The 18,827-nt window shown below is 45.6% G+C and overlaps 2 protein-coding genes and 1 long non-coding RNA gene across 16 annotated transcripts in view; 1 reads left to right on the plus strand and 2 right to left on the minus strand.

Annotated features, from left to right (window-relative positions):
* Positions 1 to 12: 12 nt before the first annotated feature.
* Positions 13 to 4,681, minus strand: LOC119028921 (survival motor neuron protein-like). Of its 13 annotated transcripts, none has more exons than XR_005077846.1 (10): positions 4,521 to 4,681; positions 4,303 to 4,374; positions 3,742 to 3,912; positions 3,487 to 3,675; positions 2,895 to 3,107; positions 2,493 to 2,616; positions 1,094 to 1,390; positions 647 to 680; positions 353 to 437; positions 13 to 142 (listed from the first exon to the last, which is right to left on the minus strand). XR_005077846.1 is itself a non-coding variant. In XM_037115376.1 (7 exons), exons 1-6 carry the CDS (start codon positions 4,551 to 4,553, stop codon positions 648 to 650), a joined length of 711 nt encoding a protein of 236 aa, XP_036971271.1. In that variant the 5' UTR covers positions 4,554 to 4,681; the 3' UTR covers positions 182 to 437; position 647. The 13 variants fall into 13 exon arrangements, 1 of the variants encoding a protein (XP_036971271.1); XR_005077845.1 differs by having other exon boundaries at positions 30 to 145; XR_005077847.1 differs by lacking the exon at positions 13 to 142 and having other exon boundaries at positions 182 to 437; positions 1,094 to 1,157; positions 1,289 to 1,390.
* A 298-nt stretch (positions 4,682 to 4,979) lies between these two features.
* On the plus strand, positions 4,980 to 6,107 carry LOC119028926. The gene is made up of 2 exons (XR_005077856.1): positions 4,980 to 5,505; positions 5,610 to 6,107. It is a non-coding gene; the product is annotated as an uncharacterized LOC119028926 (long non-coding RNA).
* Positions 5,562 to 18,827, minus strand: part of si:ch211-1a19.3 (transcription activator MSS11) — a 23,797-nt gene continuing 10,531 nt past the window's right edge. For both annotated transcript variants that reach the window (XM_037115377.1, XM_037115378.1), the window contains exons 2-6: positions 18,378 to 18,827; positions 12,946 to 13,042; positions 7,996 to 8,149; positions 7,483 to 7,634; positions 5,562 to 7,000 (exon numbers count right to left, since the gene is read on the minus strand). The exon at positions 18,378 to 18,827 is cut by the window's right edge and continues 44 nt beyond it. In XM_037115377.1, coding sequence (XP_036971272.1) covers positions 6,999 to 7,000; positions 7,483 to 7,634; positions 7,996 to 8,149; positions 12,946 to 13,042; positions 18,378 to 18,704 — 732 coding nt within the window. In that variant the 5' untranslated portion in view covers positions 18,705 to 18,827 and the 3' untranslated portion in view covers positions 5,562 to 6,998. The remainder of the gene's footprint in view (positions 7,001 to 7,482; positions 7,635 to 7,995; positions 8,150 to 12,945; positions 13,043 to 18,377) is intronic.

Below are 18,827 nucleotides of genomic sequence, written 5' to 3' on the forward strand. Positions count from 1 at the left end.
GTATGGTCATGTGATCTGCACTCTCAGGTGTGTGTGTGTGTGTGTGTGTGTGTGTGTGTGTGTGTGTGTGTGTGTGTGTGTGTGTGTGTGGACGAGGCCTCCGATTGCCAAGAAGGAAATCCAAAACCAGGAGAGGAAACATCTTCTTCCTTCTTTAAGGATCTAAAAGTTTGACAACAGATTTTAGGATCCATCTTTCTGTTTAATAACAAAATACTTCTTCATTTCATTTCTAACAGCAGAGTTCAGATTTACAGAGCAACCCTGAACCTCTCAACACAAACATCTTAAACTGTGAACACACAGTAAACTGTAAACATCAAACAACAAATAAAAGGTTTTCAAAAGATACAAAAACTGCACAAATGGTACTCTGAATGAAGGACGCCACAGCTCAGTCTCTTCCCATAATCCTCTCTGGCTTCCAAGCAGAAAAACTATAAGAAGGCAAACACGATCAGTTTTCTCATGAAGTCACATGAAGACATCTCACTACTGTAATAACTTCAGAGACAGAATTCTGTCCTGACTTTCATTTCACAGAAACACGTTCAGAGAAACTTTATCTATAAAAGTCTTTCCAATCATCAGTGTGTGTGTCTACAGGTGTGTGTTCCTGTGCTCAGCTGTGTGTTCAGGTTCTCACCTCAGTGTTTGGAGCTTGACTTGAACTGCTGAGCCTGAAACACATTCAGACACGTCAGTACAAACACAAACCTCATGTTTCCTGAACCCTGTGACATCACAGACTGAACCCTGTGACATCACAGACTGAACCCTGTGACATCACAGACTGAACCCTGTGACCCCACAGACTGAACCCTGTGACATCACAGACTGAACCCTGTGACCCCACAGACTGAACCCTGTGACATCACAGACTGAACCCTGTGACCCCACAGACTGAACCCTGTGACCCCACAGACTGAACCCTGTGACATCACAGACTGAACCCTGTGACATCACAGACTGAACCCTGTGACCTTTTACAATTCTGATACTAAAGTTTCTCTTCAAAACTTATTAATCATTGTTTTAAATTCTGCTGACAGTCAATTGGTCGTGACTGATCATGTGACAACAGGTTACTGACCATGTAGCTGCCCGTGTGGAAGCCACACATGTACCACAGCATCAACATGCTGGAGGTGGCATCGCTGCCGAGAGGAGGAGGAGGAGGAGGAGGAGGGATGAAGGTCACAGAGTCCTTCAGAGAGAGGAGCCAAGTCAACAGAGAAGATTTCATCAATTATAATCAGATCAATAAACATGATAGTGTCAGTTTTACCGCAGAGCCCAACCGAGGAGGAGGAGGAAATGCAGGGAAGAAAGAGAAGCTGTGATTGGTCGGTATCTCTGTTCCCATCACTTTCTGCCCTTGCTCTTTGACCTGATGACACACAACACTGGATCAATACACACACCTGCAGAGCTCACAGCAGGTGATGTCTCACCTGAGTGACATGATCTCAGACTGAGATGTTCACACCGTTCACTGCTTTCATTTATCAAAATTCTTGATCAAATGATTAAAAAGACAATCAGCCGATGAATCTTTAATAAACAGGATGTGCAGCTTATTCACTGAACATCTTCAAACTGTTGTCGGAGAAAATCTGAATTTAAAACAACAACAAAGTGAATCGGTCACCAGATTCACACTAGCCGTTTTTATACAGAGCACCAAGCTGCCAATTTGCCCGTCCATTTGGTCCGCGGTTTTAGACAGAGGGCGGCAAATTGGGGGTCTGTTTTGGCCCGCCGATTTTCCTCCTCGGAGGGAACACTTATTTCCGCCTCGCCTGCTATCTAAAAACCAGGCAGAAATGTGCCGGCCTCTGCGTGAGGTGGGCGGAGGTGTCAATGATCTGCACTGTTGTGCGATCCACAGCCGGGGAGTTTTAAAACCAGGAAACAGCTGATCACAGCAGTCAGTCCATCACTTCATCCACAGACATTAAGATGAACAAGTGGACAGCTGCAGAGATCCAGGAGATGCAGCGTCTCCTCGGTCTCTGCAGCTGTTTGGTTAGCTTGTTGTTGTAGCTGCAAGCTAAGGACGGTCGCTACTTTCAAATTAAAAGCCCCCTGCTAAGAACCCAGTTCTAAACTCCTATGGGATGCAATGTAAAGCTCTTATTTTGAAGACAAATTCTATGTCACTGTTCACAGCCCAACTTAGAGCTCCACGTCACGTCACATGTTTACACCTGCCTCAGAGGCTTTTGGAAAAGGAATATTACACCTCCGTTTTATAAAGACAGGCTGGCACATTGCCGCCCTTACCTTGGAGCAAATGTGCCACCTTTTCTATCTAGAAAGGGCTTCTGAAACCTGAAAGAGACAACCAACTCCAGGGTGTTTCCAGGGTGTTTCCAGGATGAAGGACCTTGAGGTCCAAGTCCAGCTGCTGAAGGTACTGAAGCAGAACCACAGCTGACCAGCAGGTAGCAGCTTCTTCATCTTCACTGACCCTAATGATGAAGACTCACCTCAGATGAAGAGTAGTGTTGCTCCTCTCTCCTCCTCCTTCCTCCTGGTTGTCCTCCCTCCTCCTGCTGCTGCTCCTCTTCCAGTCAGAGCTGCTGCTGACCTGCAGTGTAATTCAGTGTGGTTCTGACAGCCCAACCCAGAACGAGTCAGAGATCAGATGAACAACACACTCGTCCTCCTCAGCTGACACACACACACACACACACACAGTCAGTCTCACTGTTCACACAGAACTTCCTCTTCAGTTTGTTTCAGCTTTAAATCAGTCAGTCAACAATGTGTCTGATTCAGGTCACATGAGTCAGTGAGTCGTTAGAGGTGAAGAGCAAAAATACTGCAACTCTGTTCATGATGATACCCAGACCCGGGTCTGAAACCCAGTTCTGGGTCCAGGTCTTTACCTTGGCCGCAGTGGCTTTGCTGGGTCCATGTAGCTCGTCGAGGCTCAGCAGGCTGCTGATGTCCTGTTCCTCCTCGTTGTTGTAGTCGTTGAAGCGAACGCGGCAGCGCTGACCTTTGACCCACAGAACCACGGCCGGATACACCAAACCATCCTCTGAATACATGGCCCGACACTGAGAACCAGCTCTCCAGTTCTGATTCACACAGACCACCTGAGACCAGATCAGACTTAACTACTGTCACTTTAAAAAACATCTACAGGTTTTTAAAATTCACCTTGAGTTGTACAACAAAGATCACGGGTCGCTTCATGAACAGAACTCAGCTGATTCTCAACAACTGCGTCAAATTTTTTCAAACAGAATAAAATAGTTTTCAGCCTTTAAACAGTACAAAGACAAAATCTCTGACACCCTGAAGATGTTGAATTATTTCTCACATAGTTTTCTGTTTTACTTTTAAATAAAAGGAACAAAAGAAAAAAGGTAAGTGATGCAAATTCATTCTCTGACTAACTTTTCTTTCAGCGGAGCTTTGGACTCCTGGTCCTCTTCTCCAATACGGCAGCGTGAACGAATAAGGTGACGTTACCTGAGAGTTTTGTCTCTGCTGTTGCACAGCAACATCTGGACTATGGAGCGTGCTCAGTTCCACTTCCTCCTCATTGTTGTAGCCATGGAAACGGACTCTGCAGCGCTCTCCGTCCAAAGATACCAACTTCGCCGGATACAGCCGCCCGTCCTCCACCCACACTGCCCGACACTCAGCACCCACCACCCACTCAGAGAGACAGACAGTTAACACCCGAGTCTAAAAACCAACCAACCTGTTTTACCTGCTCTTTACCTGCTCTGAGCTGGTGGACTCAGCTACAGGTGAACTGACCATCTCTCCATCCTGCTGCCCGTCTCTCTCTCCACCCTGCTGCCCGTCTCTCTCTCCATCCTGCTGCCCGTCTCTCTCTCCATCCTGGTTCCCTTCTTCCAGCTCCAGTTTGCTGTCTGTCAGTCCTACATCCTGCACGCGCGCACACACACAGTACCAGATTCCCACAAATACCACTTTATCTTAATATCTTAAATAAATCTTACTGCAAGACCTCGAGCCACCAGACTCCATTAAAAAACACTGTACTTAATGTTTGTGTATCTGGTAGTTTTACTCCTCCCCTGCTGTTTCCGGCCTGTCTCTACACAATAAAGGCAGAAACACTATTATTTTCAGAAAGATTACATTAACTGCAAACTGTAATATGTAACATGTAAAAGAGTTACTCGTGTCAATTTTCTATCAGAGATAGATGATAAAGTACTACAGTAGGCAGAAATGTGTATGAAGATCGGCGGACTGTTCTGTTACCTGCTGAAGGTGCAACGCAAATTATAAAATACGACGTTTGAAACGAACCTGTAAAATGTCCAACGTTTTCTTAAACGTTTCTATGAGAGAAATTTGATCTTCAGCCGCCGTGACGGAGACCTGCGCAGAGCCAACACGTTCGCAGGTAAGCCATCCGAGAACCGCCAGCTAGCAAACAAGCTAACATTAGCCGCTGACGCAGCCGGGCTACTCTCTCCTTAATGACTTCCAACATGATAATAACTGATTAATAACGCGTCACTCACCGCCTCCTCGGACAGCTCAGTCATGGCTGTCATCTCTTTAACTCGCTTATTTCACAAAGGTAGACATTTAACCGCGAACTGCGTCAACATACCCGGATGTGAAAAGAGAGCTTCCGGTCGGACATTTCAAAAATAAATGTTCTCCTGGAACACAGGCCAAACCGTTCCAGAAACTACATTCTTTATATTAATATGATCCTTCATATGTTCTGCATACACACCCTGCTGTACGTTAACAGTGTTTTCATTCATGGTAAAGTCTAAAATCAGTATTTAGTGTTAATCAGAGTTGAATGAATGACATGAGTAACATCAGGCCTGTGCAGGTGGAGGTGAAGGTGCAGCTGTAGTTCCTGCTGTTGTTGTTGTAACGAACTGGATATCTCATTTGCTTTATTCATTTATTATTATTCCGTTTGTTGCTGTTTGTGAACCTGAGGAATATTTTGTACATTATCAGATGTTTCACACTGGTTGCAGCGATGGAAAATAACTATACTGCACCTCAGTACAATTTCAAGCGATTGTACTTGAGCATTTGTCTTTTTTACCACTTTCTACTTCTATGCTTTAAATTTAGCAGCTGTAGTTTTATTTATATACAACATTTATGATCCATTTTTTAAACATGATGCCTCATTAGAGATTATAGTGTCTTCAGGTAAGTCGCTGATGACAGTTGCTGCAGGTGAAGCTCTGCTGGGATCAATGTGAGCTCATCATGACCTCACAGGAACAAAAAAGTTGTAAATTGCACATCATAACTCGTGTTTAAATAATCATCTTGTGTCTGTCAGGACCTTGAACGCCCTGAGGACAACTTTTACTGTGATAGATTAGGAACATGTTCCAGAGAAACAAACAGTCATCCATTCAAACACATTAATTGAACAGATGACTGTTTGTTCCTCTGGCGTCATCACATCCTTCACCGTCAGAGACATGAGACGCTACAGATGTTAAAGGACCAGTCCTGTGTTTACATGTATGTATTTTATAATCACATATACGTTACACTTTGAAATCAAGACAAAAATCAAACATCATAGAAACTTCATGTTTATTACTCTCATGAACCCCCCAAATTAGATAAAAGCTTCGAGTCGTTTGTTCGTCAGCTGCAGTGACGCTTCAAGCTGTGAGTGTAAAAAAATACAACTAAAACATAAACACACATCATTCACACACTCTGACCCCGTTCACACCTGACTCTAATTCAGGGGTGTCAAACTGATCCAGTAAAGGGCCATGTGGCTGCAGGTTTTCATTCCAACCAAGCAAGAACACACCTGATCCAAATTTGGTTGGCTGATCCAAATCAGGTGTGTTCTTGCTTGGTTGGAATGAAAACCTGCAGCCACATGGCCCTTTACTGGATCAGTTTGACACCACTGCTCTAATCCACTGATCATGAAAAACAATAATCAGCTGTGTTTGATGATTCTCCCCGCAGCCTCCAGGTGGTGCTGCTGAGCCCAGTGCATGCTGGGAAGTCCTCCTGCTCTGTCAGGTGTAAATGGGGCCTCTGAACTGAAAGAAGTGGCGTCCAGCTTCACTTTGTGTCCCTGCTCATCATTCTCTAATCAATCAGTTCTGAGATCGATTGATTGGTTTGAATCAATCACTTCCTGCAGAGAGAGGATCCATCATGTGGGGCTGCAGAGCGACCACTCATGTCAAATACTAATCATGATTCATGTCAACAAAGATCAATAGCCAATAAAAAAGTATTAATTATTAGTTATTTAAACCAAAGTGACAATGTTATGATGCCTCGTTTGATCCAGAGTCCTTTGCACTCTCATCCAATCAGAGGTCAGCTCTGTCAGGATGCTAATTTGCTAATTTGACAGCAACATCTGAGCTTCGGTAACCATGACGACAGAACTGAGCCTCCCTTTATACAGATTTAAAGAGTAAAGAGTCAGTGAATACAACACTTTAACACCAAACTATCAACATGAGTGATAAATAATCAATAATTAGACAATTAATCAGTCAATTGGCAAATAAATATCAGCAACTCTGTTTGTCAGAGATAAATGTGCTGATGTTCTTGTCAGACGCAACAGAACTGAGTCGACTTCTGACAGAACGAGAAGTCTGAACTTGTTTCTGTGTCTCAGACCTGCGATGTCCCTGAACGCACCAGTAGCACTGATGAACTCTGCCTCTGCAGCTCTGAGCCGATTCAGATTAAATGATCGATCAGAGAACTGATGAAAGAACATTGAACAGATACATTTAACGATAAATCAGCTTCCTGATCAGAGTGAAGCTGGAAGAAAAAAACACGCTGAAGCAGCAGAGTCTTTGAATCAGTCAGTAAACGTCTCAGCAAAGTTTGTGTCCCATCATTCGTCCTACACAGCGTCTCCATGGCGACCAGGAAGATTGTACAGCAGTCAAGTCTGTCCAGGCTCCGCCCCCCTGGACCACAGTGCTCCCTGTAGCTCGACAGCTTGACGCCTCTGGAACTCCTGACCACACACACACACACACACACACACACACACACACACACACACACACACACACACACACACGCTGTAACATCTGTTGCAGGAAATCTCAGCTTTTTTACTCTTGATGATTACTGATTGTGAGTCTGATCAATAACCACTGTGAACAACTTCTGCTCGCTTTTGTCTTTACAGTTTGAATCTTTGAAGTGAAAAAATGTGAAAGTTGTTTGAATCCTCATCACTGTTTGGTTTTTCTTGATTCTCATCCAAAGTTCGGTAACTTTGACTGGAACCTCATTAATAATATCGATTTGTTTCTGTCAGATTGTTTCATGAAGTTTTATCTTTGTTCAGTCAGAGTTGATGGGATGTAGCTGTTTGCAGTGTGATGATGTGTTTGAGTGCAGCAGGAGTTCTGTGTGTTCTCTGGTGGTGGCGATGATGATGATGATGATGGTGGTGATGATGATGATGGTGATCAGTGTGTCAGTGCTCACAGGTTATCAGATGCAGAGTGCTGCAGATGATCAGTGTCAGCGACGCAAGACCAGAGAGAGGGGCGGCGCCGACAGCAGTGGGGGTGACGGGGGCAGCGTCCTGCTGCTGCGACTGCTGACGAGCTTCAGACTCCCCCTCCTTACACTTCTGACTGTAACACACACACACACACACACACACACACACACACACAGGTGCTGAAACTGCACTGTGAACACACTAATTTGCAGTTAGCTTGTAGCAGGACTTACTAGTTACTGTTAGCCTCCATGATAGCTTTGGCTAGAAGAAGCAGTAACATTATTTGTCTTTGATTGATTGCTGGCACCATCAGCTGACTGACTTATATATACCAAACTTCATTGAGGAAACAGCTAATTTAACACCTCCTGATGTGACAGGTGTATCAATGAACATGTGTCATTCTTTATAGCGTTACGTTACTTCAGTGCTGAAGGTTTCAACATGTAAACCTGATAGTAATCTGAGTGTGAATACAGATGTGGACTCACAGCTGTTTGTTCAGATACTGCTGTTTGGACTCGCAGGCTTTGGTCTGACTCTGAGCAGCCAACATCTGGCTCTCTGCAGCATCCTTCAGGCTGAAGCAGGATGTCGTCTCGTGGACCGTCTGAGTCACGTTCTGCTGCAGCGCCTCGATGAGATCTGACACGACACACAACACTCAAAGTTCAACAATTCATTTCACTTTTTCCTCATTGAGTTTCATTGTTAAGCTCTGGTGCCCTCTGTGGTCACTGGTGGTGACTGCAGGTTTGTATTCACTACAGTTCTGATGGCAATGACTTGAGTATCAATCGTCAGCTTCTGTTTTTAGAAACATGACAAAAAATAAAGAGATTCACAAAATCTGACACCGGGAGAGAAACATCAGGTGTGTTTATGACGTCACTCATTATGTCGAACACAGTAGCCCCTTTCACACAGAGCATTATCGCCACAGCGTTAGTTTGCCAATTCTCCACCGTTGTACATACACAAAGAGCGAAGCAGCTCTGCCTTAAAGACAAACCTCTGTGTAATTCACACAGAAAGCTGACGCTGCAGCTCCTAAAAAGATGTGACGGTGACATCATGATGATGACATGGTGTGTTTTCAAGGTGTTTCCCAGGTGTCCCCAGTGTCAATCTAAACCTGCTGACGGTCTATAATCATATGGATGCTGTTAAAATGTGTAGTGATTGAGATCCTGACCCAACAAACATCCTGGAAAGTGACAAAGTTACGTTTTTTGCTCTAAATGATATAATTAATGTCGATCTGTAAACTGGACGCTGTCTGACTGTTTTCTGGGGGAAAGTTCACTGAAGTCTCGGTCTGGAGGGCTGACCGTCACCATGACAACAGTAACTACAAAATCACAAACACTCGGTGAGTTAAAGTTAGCGTCTGTAAAAGTTGGTTACAGACGCTGTTTTTCAGTTAGAAATGTGACGAAGTGTTGGGAAGACAGACAGGAGGTTGGGTTAGGGTTAGTGTTAGAAGTTGCCAAAGACAGTTACAGTTACTACGTTATTGTTGTCCTGTAACGTTGCTTTGTGGGACATTTCTCTGCATGTAGTTGAGTGGAGGACCTGTGCAGTTATCAGACTGTCAGACAGACGCGCCCAGCTGATCCATTCACACTGGTTCGGCCTCTGATTCTAACGATTCTACAGAGGCGGAGAATCCAAACAGCAGTGTGACTGGAGCAACTAATTCATCTGTTCGCACACTCAACATGTCAACGTTGTTGTTGTTTTCTCTATATTTTTCACAAGTAGACTTTTTCACACTGGACAGAATTATTAGAATTCTTCTTCTGTGGTTTAACTGCTGTTTTGGAAGCCTGAACATACCCCAAACCTCACCAAATTTGGAATATACGTCACATCTGGCGAAAAATTGGATAATTTAATGTAACTGGGCGTGGGCGTGACCTGCAGGCTCTGTAGCGCCCCCTGTTGTTCTTGCCTGCCTTCCACATGCGCATAGATTACTGTCATTCCAACAGGAAGTCGGCCATTTTGATGTGTGGCAGCATTTTTCCCAAATTCATGCCTACTTTGAAAACTATCTTGTCCTAGAGATTAAACACCACAGTCCTGAAAATCAAAAGTTAGGGAAATCTTTCCGCTAGGTCATACCTGGGAGCCGTGATGGTGGAAAACTTTTTTTTTTCCATCGCCGTGAAGCATCATCATTATCAGTTTAACATACAATTTCCCATTTTCACCAAATTATTCAGGAATGTAGAGGGAGTCACCCTGAATATATCTGTGCATCAAAACTGTGTCATATCCATAGCGCCACCCACTGGACACAGGAAGTCAGACAAACATAGTCCAACATGATGTTTACTGCTTGTTTTCTCCCCAGCATGACATGCAAGTAACAGGTGAGTCCAACGGCGCCGCAGCCCGATGTGCGCAGACGGCGAGGGCCCGTTCATCGCTGCTTGCAGCTTTAATTTGTCTTACAATCTGAGCCCGTCTGCTCTGAGCCCGTCTGCTCTGTGCTCGTCTGCTCTGAGCCCGTCTGCTCTGTGCTCGTCTGCTCTGAGCCCGTCTGCTCTGTGCTCGTCTGCTCTGTGCTCGTCTGCTCTGTGCCCGTCTGCTCTGTGCTCGTCTGCTCTGAGCCCGTCTGCTCTGAGCCCGTCTGCTCTGAGCTCGTCTGCTCTGTGCTCGTCTGCTCTGAGCTCGTCTGCTCTGTGCCCGTCTGCTCTGAGCTCGTCTGCTCTGTGCTCGTCTGCTCTGTGCTCGTCTGCTCTGAGCCCGTCTGCTCTGAGCTCGTCTGCTCTGTGCCCGTCTGCTCTGAGCTCGTCTGCTCTGTGCCCGTCTGCTCTGTGCTCGTCTGCTCTGAGCCCGTCTGCTCTGAGCCCGTCTGCTCTGAGCTCGTCTGCTCTGTGCTCGTCTGCTCTGAGCTCGTCTGCTCTGAGCCCGTCTGCTCTGAGCTCGTCTGCTCTGTGCTCGTCTGCTCTGTGCTCGTCTGCTCTGAGCTCGTCTGCTCTGTGCCCGTCTGCTCTGTGCCCGTCTGCTCTGTGCTCGTCTGCTCTGAGGGTTAGGCTTTGCTGCCCGCTACAGGCACACAGCTGTGATGACTGTATGTGAAGTGTTATACTTTATACATCTATTGATCACAGAATCCTTAAGAATCCTTCAGCTCTGTTCCACAGGACCCATGAGGGTCAGCACCCAGTACCACAGAGATGAGATGAATTTAAAGCACTGCTTGTTACCGTAGTTACTATGTTTTTTGTTCAGTTGGTGGTTCATGAAGTGAGACCAACAAATTCAACTTGATCTCACATTCAGAGTTTTTATATCCAAACTATGAATAATGGGTCCGTTCACGTCCAACTGTTCTGCTGAAAATGGTTCTGTTCAGGTAGCCACTGTTCTCACTTGAAAGTCAGCTGATCAGATGCAGTGATGTTGTCCAACATAGCAACTGTAACTAAGGAGGGGGGTGAACAGAGTGTAAATAAACAGAACGGAGCAGAATCTGAACAGAGTTTGGGTCAGATCTGCGTCTGGATGAACTTATAAGGAGACTATGAGTCTTATCAGAGTCACGGGGTGAGCTGCTGCCAGCTCTCATGTTGGTTTGGACTTTAACTTGTTAGTGAGCAGATCCTGGATCAGATCCAGTCTCAGTGAGGTCACAGTGTAAACAGGGTCCACGTGAACTGGTCCAGGACCAGATCAAGTGTCAGTGAGGTCACAGTGTCACCAACACAGCCGACCACAGACACCACAGAGAGGTGCTGGCTCAGGCATGTGTGAGCAGTCCAATCAGAGTGGACTGAGCTTTCCAGGAGGCGGGTCTTAAAAAGACAGAAGCTAACACAGAGGCTCAGACGGTGAAGACAGTCTGCAGCACTGACAGGACCAAGCCAATATAAAGTATGATCTGAAATATGACTCCTGCAAGTCAGACAGACTGAATGCAGGCAGAATATTCTGTAACTGTGGTATTTTACGGTAGTAAAGATGTGAGTGTTTGGTTGGACTCAGTGGTTCCAGTCACATGAAACAGTGACTGATGTTTATCAGCAGCTGCCAGTTAACACAATGCTTCTCTCATATCTGCTCCATTCATCACTTCCCTCCCACTGTTCAGAGCAGGAAGTAACCTTCATTAAACTGTTTCTCCACTTCCCATCAGCCTCCTGTTCCTGCTGCCGCTGCCTGAGGGGATTATTCATGGAAAATACTTTAACATCTCCACAGGACATTCAGCCTCACGTTTGGCCTCAAAAATCTACACCTGATACTGAAACACCCTGATTTCTGTTAGAAGTCAGAATGATGTCAATCTCCAGGTGCTTCACTGTGATGTAATGACATGTTCGTTAACCTGTCTGTGTCTGCATGCCGAAGTGTCCCTGAGCAAGATACTGAACCCCAAACTGCCCCTGATGTGCTAGTTGTGCATGGCAGCCGCCACCATCAGTGTGTGAATGTATGTATGAATTACTGTAAGTCTGATAAATGTAAACGTCAGAGTCAGCAGCTGTCTGTGAACACACCGTCTGCTTGAACTGATCCAACTGAACCGATGACATCAGCACCAGACTCCCTTAACAAATGTGTCAGTTTAGTGAGTTGTTGAGTTGGAGACACTTTATAAACTCTGTGAAACTCTGTCTCTGACTCATTCTGCATTATTTGGACCTTCTTGTTCATTCAGCAAATGTTCTACATGAACTTCTTTCTGTCTTTGAGTAGAAACATGAAGTCTGTTTGTCTCAGTGATGGACGGGTTTGTTTCATACAGAGCAGGAAGTGACATCACATCACTGAGGTCACTTAGGCGCAGGATAATGTAGCTGTGAACTGGACTGAGAGCTGATCACTGTGATTGATCAGTGAACAGGGCATCCAAAGTGCTCAAACTGAGCTTCATGTGAACTCAGAGAGACAAACAGATGAAACCTGTGAAATTAAGAACCAGGCTGTAAGAATAAATTCTGTGACTGTGTTGAGTTGTGGTGTGAGGTTGAGCTGTTAGCGTTAGCATAGCACTGTGAGCTGACATCATCTCAGGGAAACCCTCATACCAAAGTCCTGAGTGCTGCTCAACACTTTCCTACAAACACAGTTACTGTACAACAGGTCGGCTGTCAGGACATTCTCAATCATCTTTACTGCCTTTTTCCTCGACTGCTTCCTTCTGTCCTTTCCCTTCTTCCCTCCTTTCCTTCTCAGGATGTAAATTCTCACTCTGGTTGACTGAATCTGATCCCTGAGCATATTTTGATCTTTAAACTTGAACTAGTTTTACAGAGATGTTCTTTCTCTTTCACAGCAGAAAACTTTTTTTTTTTAACCAACCAATCGTGTGTTTATTTACTCTGACTCACAGGTCGTCATGGTAACAGGGGGAAGTGCAGCTAAGAATACCAGCGGTGACTCTCTGAGAAAGTCTCCTTTCATGGCAGTGATGGACTTTTTCCTACCTTCCTTCAGGCCGAGCTGAGCTGTGAGGTTGGCCTCGGTCTGACGGAGCTGCTCTATGTTCTCCTGCAGAACACTGATGTTCCTGGTCAGGACGAGCTGCAGGACAAAACAAACACACCCAGAGAGGAAAAACAACATGTTAGTGAGAGGCTGAAGAGTTAAAGTTCGTACTGAGCCCACAGCCACACTCTGCTCTTTGTTCAAACACAAAATCTTCACTCCTCCATCCTGCTTGGGATTAGTTTTTTCAATATTAAACCACCACCTGTTGATCGTGACTCACTGTGTCAACAAGCCTCATGTAAACAAGTAGTGAAGGATGCAAGACATCACTCCTGTCAACACTTTCTCCTAGTCCTCAACCAAGAAACAAAACTTGTCCTGAGCCAACAACAGACAGTTGATCACTTTTTAAATCACCTCCATTCATCAATTCAGTCAACTTTATTTCCATAGCATGATTTTAACAAACACAAGGTTAACAAAGTGCTGCACAAAAATATAAAACAAATAAAACTATACATGTATACACATAAAATCAACACTCTACATGGTGCCAAAAGCCAAAGACAAGATGTGTGTTTTAAGAGGAGTTTTAAAATGAGACAGAGAGGAGGCCTGTCTAATGTGCAGCGGCAATCCATTCCAAAGTTCTGGAGCTGCAACGACAAACGCTCGGTCCCCTCTGGACTTAAGCCTTCAGGCAGTGTCAGGAGCAGCTGGTCAGCTGACCTGAGAGATCGGCTGCGAGTGTAGAGGTGCAGCAGCTCAGAGAGGTAAGGTGGGGGAAGGACATTGGGCAGCCAGTGGAGTGAAGCAAAAATCGGTGAAATGTGCCAGTTAAAAGACGTGCAGCAGCATTTTGTACCAGTTGAAGACAAGCAGTGGAGGACCCACTGACCCCACATATAAAGTGCATTACAGTAATCCAGCTGAGTGGTCGCAAAGGCATGGATTACTGTCTCAGAAGGACTGGTTTGATTTTTGCCAGCTGCCTTTACTGGAAAAAAGCTCAAGTTCCCTTCAAGTACACCAGGATCCTCAGCTTCATGTAGTTAGTCATGTTTCTGTTGATCCTTCTCAGGTTTTAGTCCCGTCCACATAAAGACGTTTTTTGGTTTCAATAATATTCATATTTTGTCAGTCTAACCCTAACACCGCCAGGACCCCTGGAACATCCACTAGGACCACTGGAACATCCTCCAGGACCCCTGGAACATCCACCAGGACCCCTGGAACATCCACTAGGACCACTGGAACATCCTCCAGGACCCCTGGAACATCCTCCAGGACCACTGGAACATCCACCAGGACCCCTGGAACATCCACTAGGACCACTGGAACATCCTCCAGGACCCCTGGAACATCCACCAGGACCCCTGGAACATCCACTAGGACCACTGGAACATCCTCCAGGACCCCTGGAACATCCACCAGGACCCCTGGAACATCCACCAGGACCCCTGGAACATCCACTAGGACCACTGGAACATCCTCCAGGACCCCTGGAACATCCACCAGGACCCCTGGAACATCCACCAGGACCCCTGGAACATCCACCAGGACCCCTGGAACATCCACTAGGACCACTGGAACATCCTCCAGGACCCCTGGAACATCCACCAGGACCCCTGGAACATCCACCAGGACCCCTGGAACATCCACCAGGACCACTGGAACATCCTCCAGGACCCCTGGAACATCCACCAGGACCACTGGAACATCCACCAGGACCCCTGGAACATCCTCCAGGACCCCTGGAACATCCTCCAGGACCACTGGAACATCCTCCAGGACATTGTGCTGAGTTCAAGGATGTCAGAACATCAACAGACTCATCTGTTCACTGTTTGTTCACTGCAGCCACATCAGAACATGATCCCTCTCTGATCCAGGATCAGGTCTGCTCTCATCCTGTGTGCGTGCACACACACACACAAATTAGGGCTGTTAACGAATATTCTGAATTTGAATATATATTCGAATATTTAAAAAAAACAGAGATTTGATTGTGGAAATTAATATTCGACTGTGGAAAAAAGCACATCAGCGGCTGCTTTGCGAGTGGGTGCACACGGCATGACGGGTCAGGGACAGGTCACAGGAGTCACACCTGCACAGCGTCACTCACTGCTGTGATGGCAGAGAGAAAAACGAAATGGCAGAAAGTTCAGAGCCCAACTCGGCAGCAGAGAGAGTGGTTTGGAGCCTGGAGATGAAGTTGTATGTTGTGTAAGCTACAGTTAGCTTAGCATTCCACCACCAGCAACATGACGGCACATCTCGAAAACATGCACCCAAATGAACACGCCATGATGTCTGGAACTCCAACTGAACAGCCACGTCTCCACTCATATTTTTCATCGCCTGCCACAAGCTCTTTGTCTGCAGCATGAAGAGGCTGCACAAAGAAACGTGCTTTGTTCATATGCAAGGACATGAGGCCGATCAGTATCATTGACGGCACAGGCTTCAGAGAGATTTGTCAAGTATTGGAACCGAGGTACCGTATCCCAAAAATACCTATACAAGTAGTTATGTCTCGTTGTATTAGTTCATCCTCCTGTTAATGACATAATGCACAAATATAGATATTCTAATGCTCTAACACACACAGACACACACAGACACACACCGTGTCAGGCTGTCTGATGTCAGAGCTGCTGATTGAACGCAGCTTTGAGAAACATTCCTTTCATTGAACGCAGCAGTTAAAATTAGAGCAGCACTTTACACAGTCTAAAAAGCCTGAGAGGCCTCTGATGTCACAGCTACACACAGGACACTACAGAATACTACACAGAATCCTGTGAAAACCAATGTGGTTTTCACAGGATTCTTCAAAGTATGTAGACACCCGCTCTCGTCAGCTGCAACATACTCATCTCATCTAGACAGCGTAAGGGGACGAGGCTTGGGACTGAAAGAGTCGGCCAATGGCAGGCTTGGAACAACAGTCTACTTCCTGTTAGTCACAGCTCGCGATGATGAAACACCAGGAAGTGAGGCAGGTAGTCTGAAGGGAATATGAAACACACACTATCACACATTTAGGAGTAATCTACTGATCAAAAATCGGCTGATCAACCTGAACTGAGATCAATAAAACTTCAAACAGAGGCAACAACTGGATCCACCCTTGAAAATATCACAGGACAGCTGGAAATATCACATGTGCTTCACAAGTTTCACAGCTGAGAGCAGCTTAGAGCTCTGAAACATCCACCGTCTTCTTCAGGAGGGACAACAGTTCATTTAAAAGATGAAAAATCTACCCAGCATGCAGCGGGTCAACAGAGCTGTGTCCACCTGGACGGGTTCAGTCAGCAGGTAGAGACGGTGAACAGCTGATCAGGAGTCATGACCTGGGAGGTTTTCTGAAAGTTGAAACAGGGAGCTGAGTTTCTGTGTGATGGTCTCATGATAACAGCTGATCACTGATCAAAGATCTTCAACTGATCAACTCAAACAAAGATCAAAGTGAGCGAGTCCTGATGCTAACATGCCAACATGCTAATTCTTCAGTGGAGCTCTGGTAGTAGTTAACATTTATCATGTTGATCAGAGGATTATGTTGATTGATTATTGATTCATCTGCTGATTATTTTTCCCTGCTTCAACTTGACCCTCAGTGTGAACGAGTGAAGCAGCGACAGACGTCAGATTTAGACAGTGACACTAACGTTGATCTGTCTGAGGGACACAGAGTGAACAGGAAGCTGCCACACAGCTGCTGAGGTCACACTGTGATTTCTTCATGAACGTGGACTGAAGGTCGTCTCAGTCTGTCTCACCAGGACTCTGGAGTTTCACAAGCACTCAGACTGAGACTGTTTCAGGCTCCTGAGCTCAGCGAGAAGCTTTCTGTGGAATCCTGTTTTCATAACAACGCACATCAAAACGCAGCATTAGCACTGAATTCTAGGAATTGTAGTCCCAGTTAGCAAGAGCTTGTTTTATCTCTGTTAGTAGAGATTCTTCAAATAAAAGCTTCATGTGTTCACACACATTGTGTTTGTGTTAATAAAGGACATCTCACTCAATCCTCAGTGTCCAATGTGAAAGTGTCACTGTGTCAGAAACACTGAAGCCTCAGAGAGCAGAGCAGAGAGAGGAAAAATCATGGAGGTGGGAGGAGTAGAGCAGAGGTGAAGGAAGGAGAGCAGAAGGAATGAGTCAGGAGGAGGAGGGAGAGGAGGAGGAGGGAGAGGAGGAGGAGGGAGAGGAGGAGGAGGGAGAGGAGGAGGAGGAGGACAAACACTCATTTTTTCCAACCAACAACTCTGAGGATATGAAGCTGGAAATGTTGGAACAGTTTAAACAGTCAGACTGCTGAGAAGGAAAACTATTCAGTCTTTACTGGAGGGAAAATACAAGTCTCCTAGAATGGAAACTGAAGAGGAGGAGGAGCAGGAGGAGGAGAAGAAGGAGGAGAAGGAGGCGAATCATCTGTGTTCATATCAGAACTTCCCCTCATGAACGATGTGTTTAAGTTCTGAGGAGTTTAATCTGTTCAGCTTCTCCTCACATCAACATTATTCATTGATCGACTGGTTTTGGAGAACAGATGGAAGCTGTTAGTGTTTTGGTTCAGAGGGTGGAGGAGGGTGGAGGAGGGTGGAGCCGCTCTGGGGTGAATTCTGGCAGTTGGACTGGAAATGAGGCTATTTTCAGTTTCAGTTTGGTGCTGATGACTTTTAGTCAGTTTATATTGTTTAGACATCAGATTTGACAGAATGCACCAGAGCTGCTCTGCTGATCGACTGACTGATTGATTACGATTAAGACATTCAGTCCTTCCTCTGCCGTCAGCTTGATGCTTGTGAATATTTCTCTGTGACATTCAACTGAAGATCTCTGAGGACGAGACACTGATCAACTTTTTTCATGCTAACGATCGATTAATCAGGAAAACAATTGACAGATTAATCATCGGTGACAATAATATTTGGTTGAAGCCTTAATAGGCAGGCTGGAGTCTGTCCCAGCATGCACTGGGTGAGTGGTGTGGTCCATCTGGAGAGTCTGAGTAGAACTGATATGAATTATATTTAATGTTGTTCCTCTGGGATCATGTGATCATATGATGTCTGTTACAAACATTCACTGTTTTTAACTGTAACTAAAAACAAATTAAGTCGTTTTGTGTCTTTGTTAAATATTTAAATTAATCTGATTATCTTCAAGTCCTTCAGAAACACAGAAGAATGTAAAATCCAAACAGGACGTTAATCACATTCAAACATCTTCCTCATGAGACTCGTTTCAAGAGTTTCTCAACATATTTTTGTCATTACTTTAGGTTTGCTTTGTTACAGGAAGCACATTTTCTGTCAGATTTAGTTTCTCTTTGAAGATAATAAATACTGACGGCTGATTCGGGACAGGTTAAAGTAGGTGCAGTTTCACAAAGATGAACTCCATCACTCACGTTCTCCTGGTGGCACTCCTCCAGCGTGATGTTGGTGGTGTTGAGGCGTCCCAGCAGCAGCAGGATCTCAGCTCTCTGGCGGTTCGTCTCTTCCCTTTCCGCCTCCACCTGCTCCTCCAGAGCCACCTTGTCCTTGTGATACAACACCTTGGACCCCTCCAGCTTCTCCGTCACCTCCCGCAGCTCAGCCCGGCACTGGGCCGAGCTCTTCAGGTCCGGAGATGTCGCCCACACCACAATGACGATGAGCGAGATGATGGACCAGAGCAGCAGCAGGGCGATCACCGCATTCTTCGCCTTCTGGGACGACTTGGAGGCGGCAGCCATGAGAGGACAGCTGATGTGAAGGAAGGAGATGAGGATGAAGGTGGAGGTGATGGAGGTGAGGATGATGAAGACAAGCTGTGGAGCGAACAGCTGCTCTCAGTGAGTCTCTCAGGTTGAAGTGAG

This window comes from Acanthopagrus latus, chromosome 11, assembly GCF_904848185.1.
Source record: "Acanthopagrus latus isolate v.2019 chromosome 11, fAcaLat1.1, whole genome shotgun sequence".
Classification (NCBI taxonomy): Eukaryota; Metazoa; Chordata; class Actinopteri; order Spariformes; family Sparidae; genus Acanthopagrus; species Acanthopagrus latus.

Bases quoted from the DNA above. Each gene is read 5' to 3' on its own strand.
- LOC119028921 (XM_037115376.1), bottom strand. From the start codon at position 4,553: ATGACAGCCATGACTGAGCTGTCCGAGGAGGCG. The intron at 3,108-3,486 runs GTAACGTCACCT...ATCTGGTCTCAG, and splicing joins AGCAGAGACAAAACTCTCAG to GTGGTCTGTGTGAATCAGAA. The intron at 681-2,894 runs GTAAAGACCTGG...AATGTGTTTCAG, and splicing joins GCAAAGCCACTGCGGCCAAG to GCTCAGCAGTTCAAGTCAAG.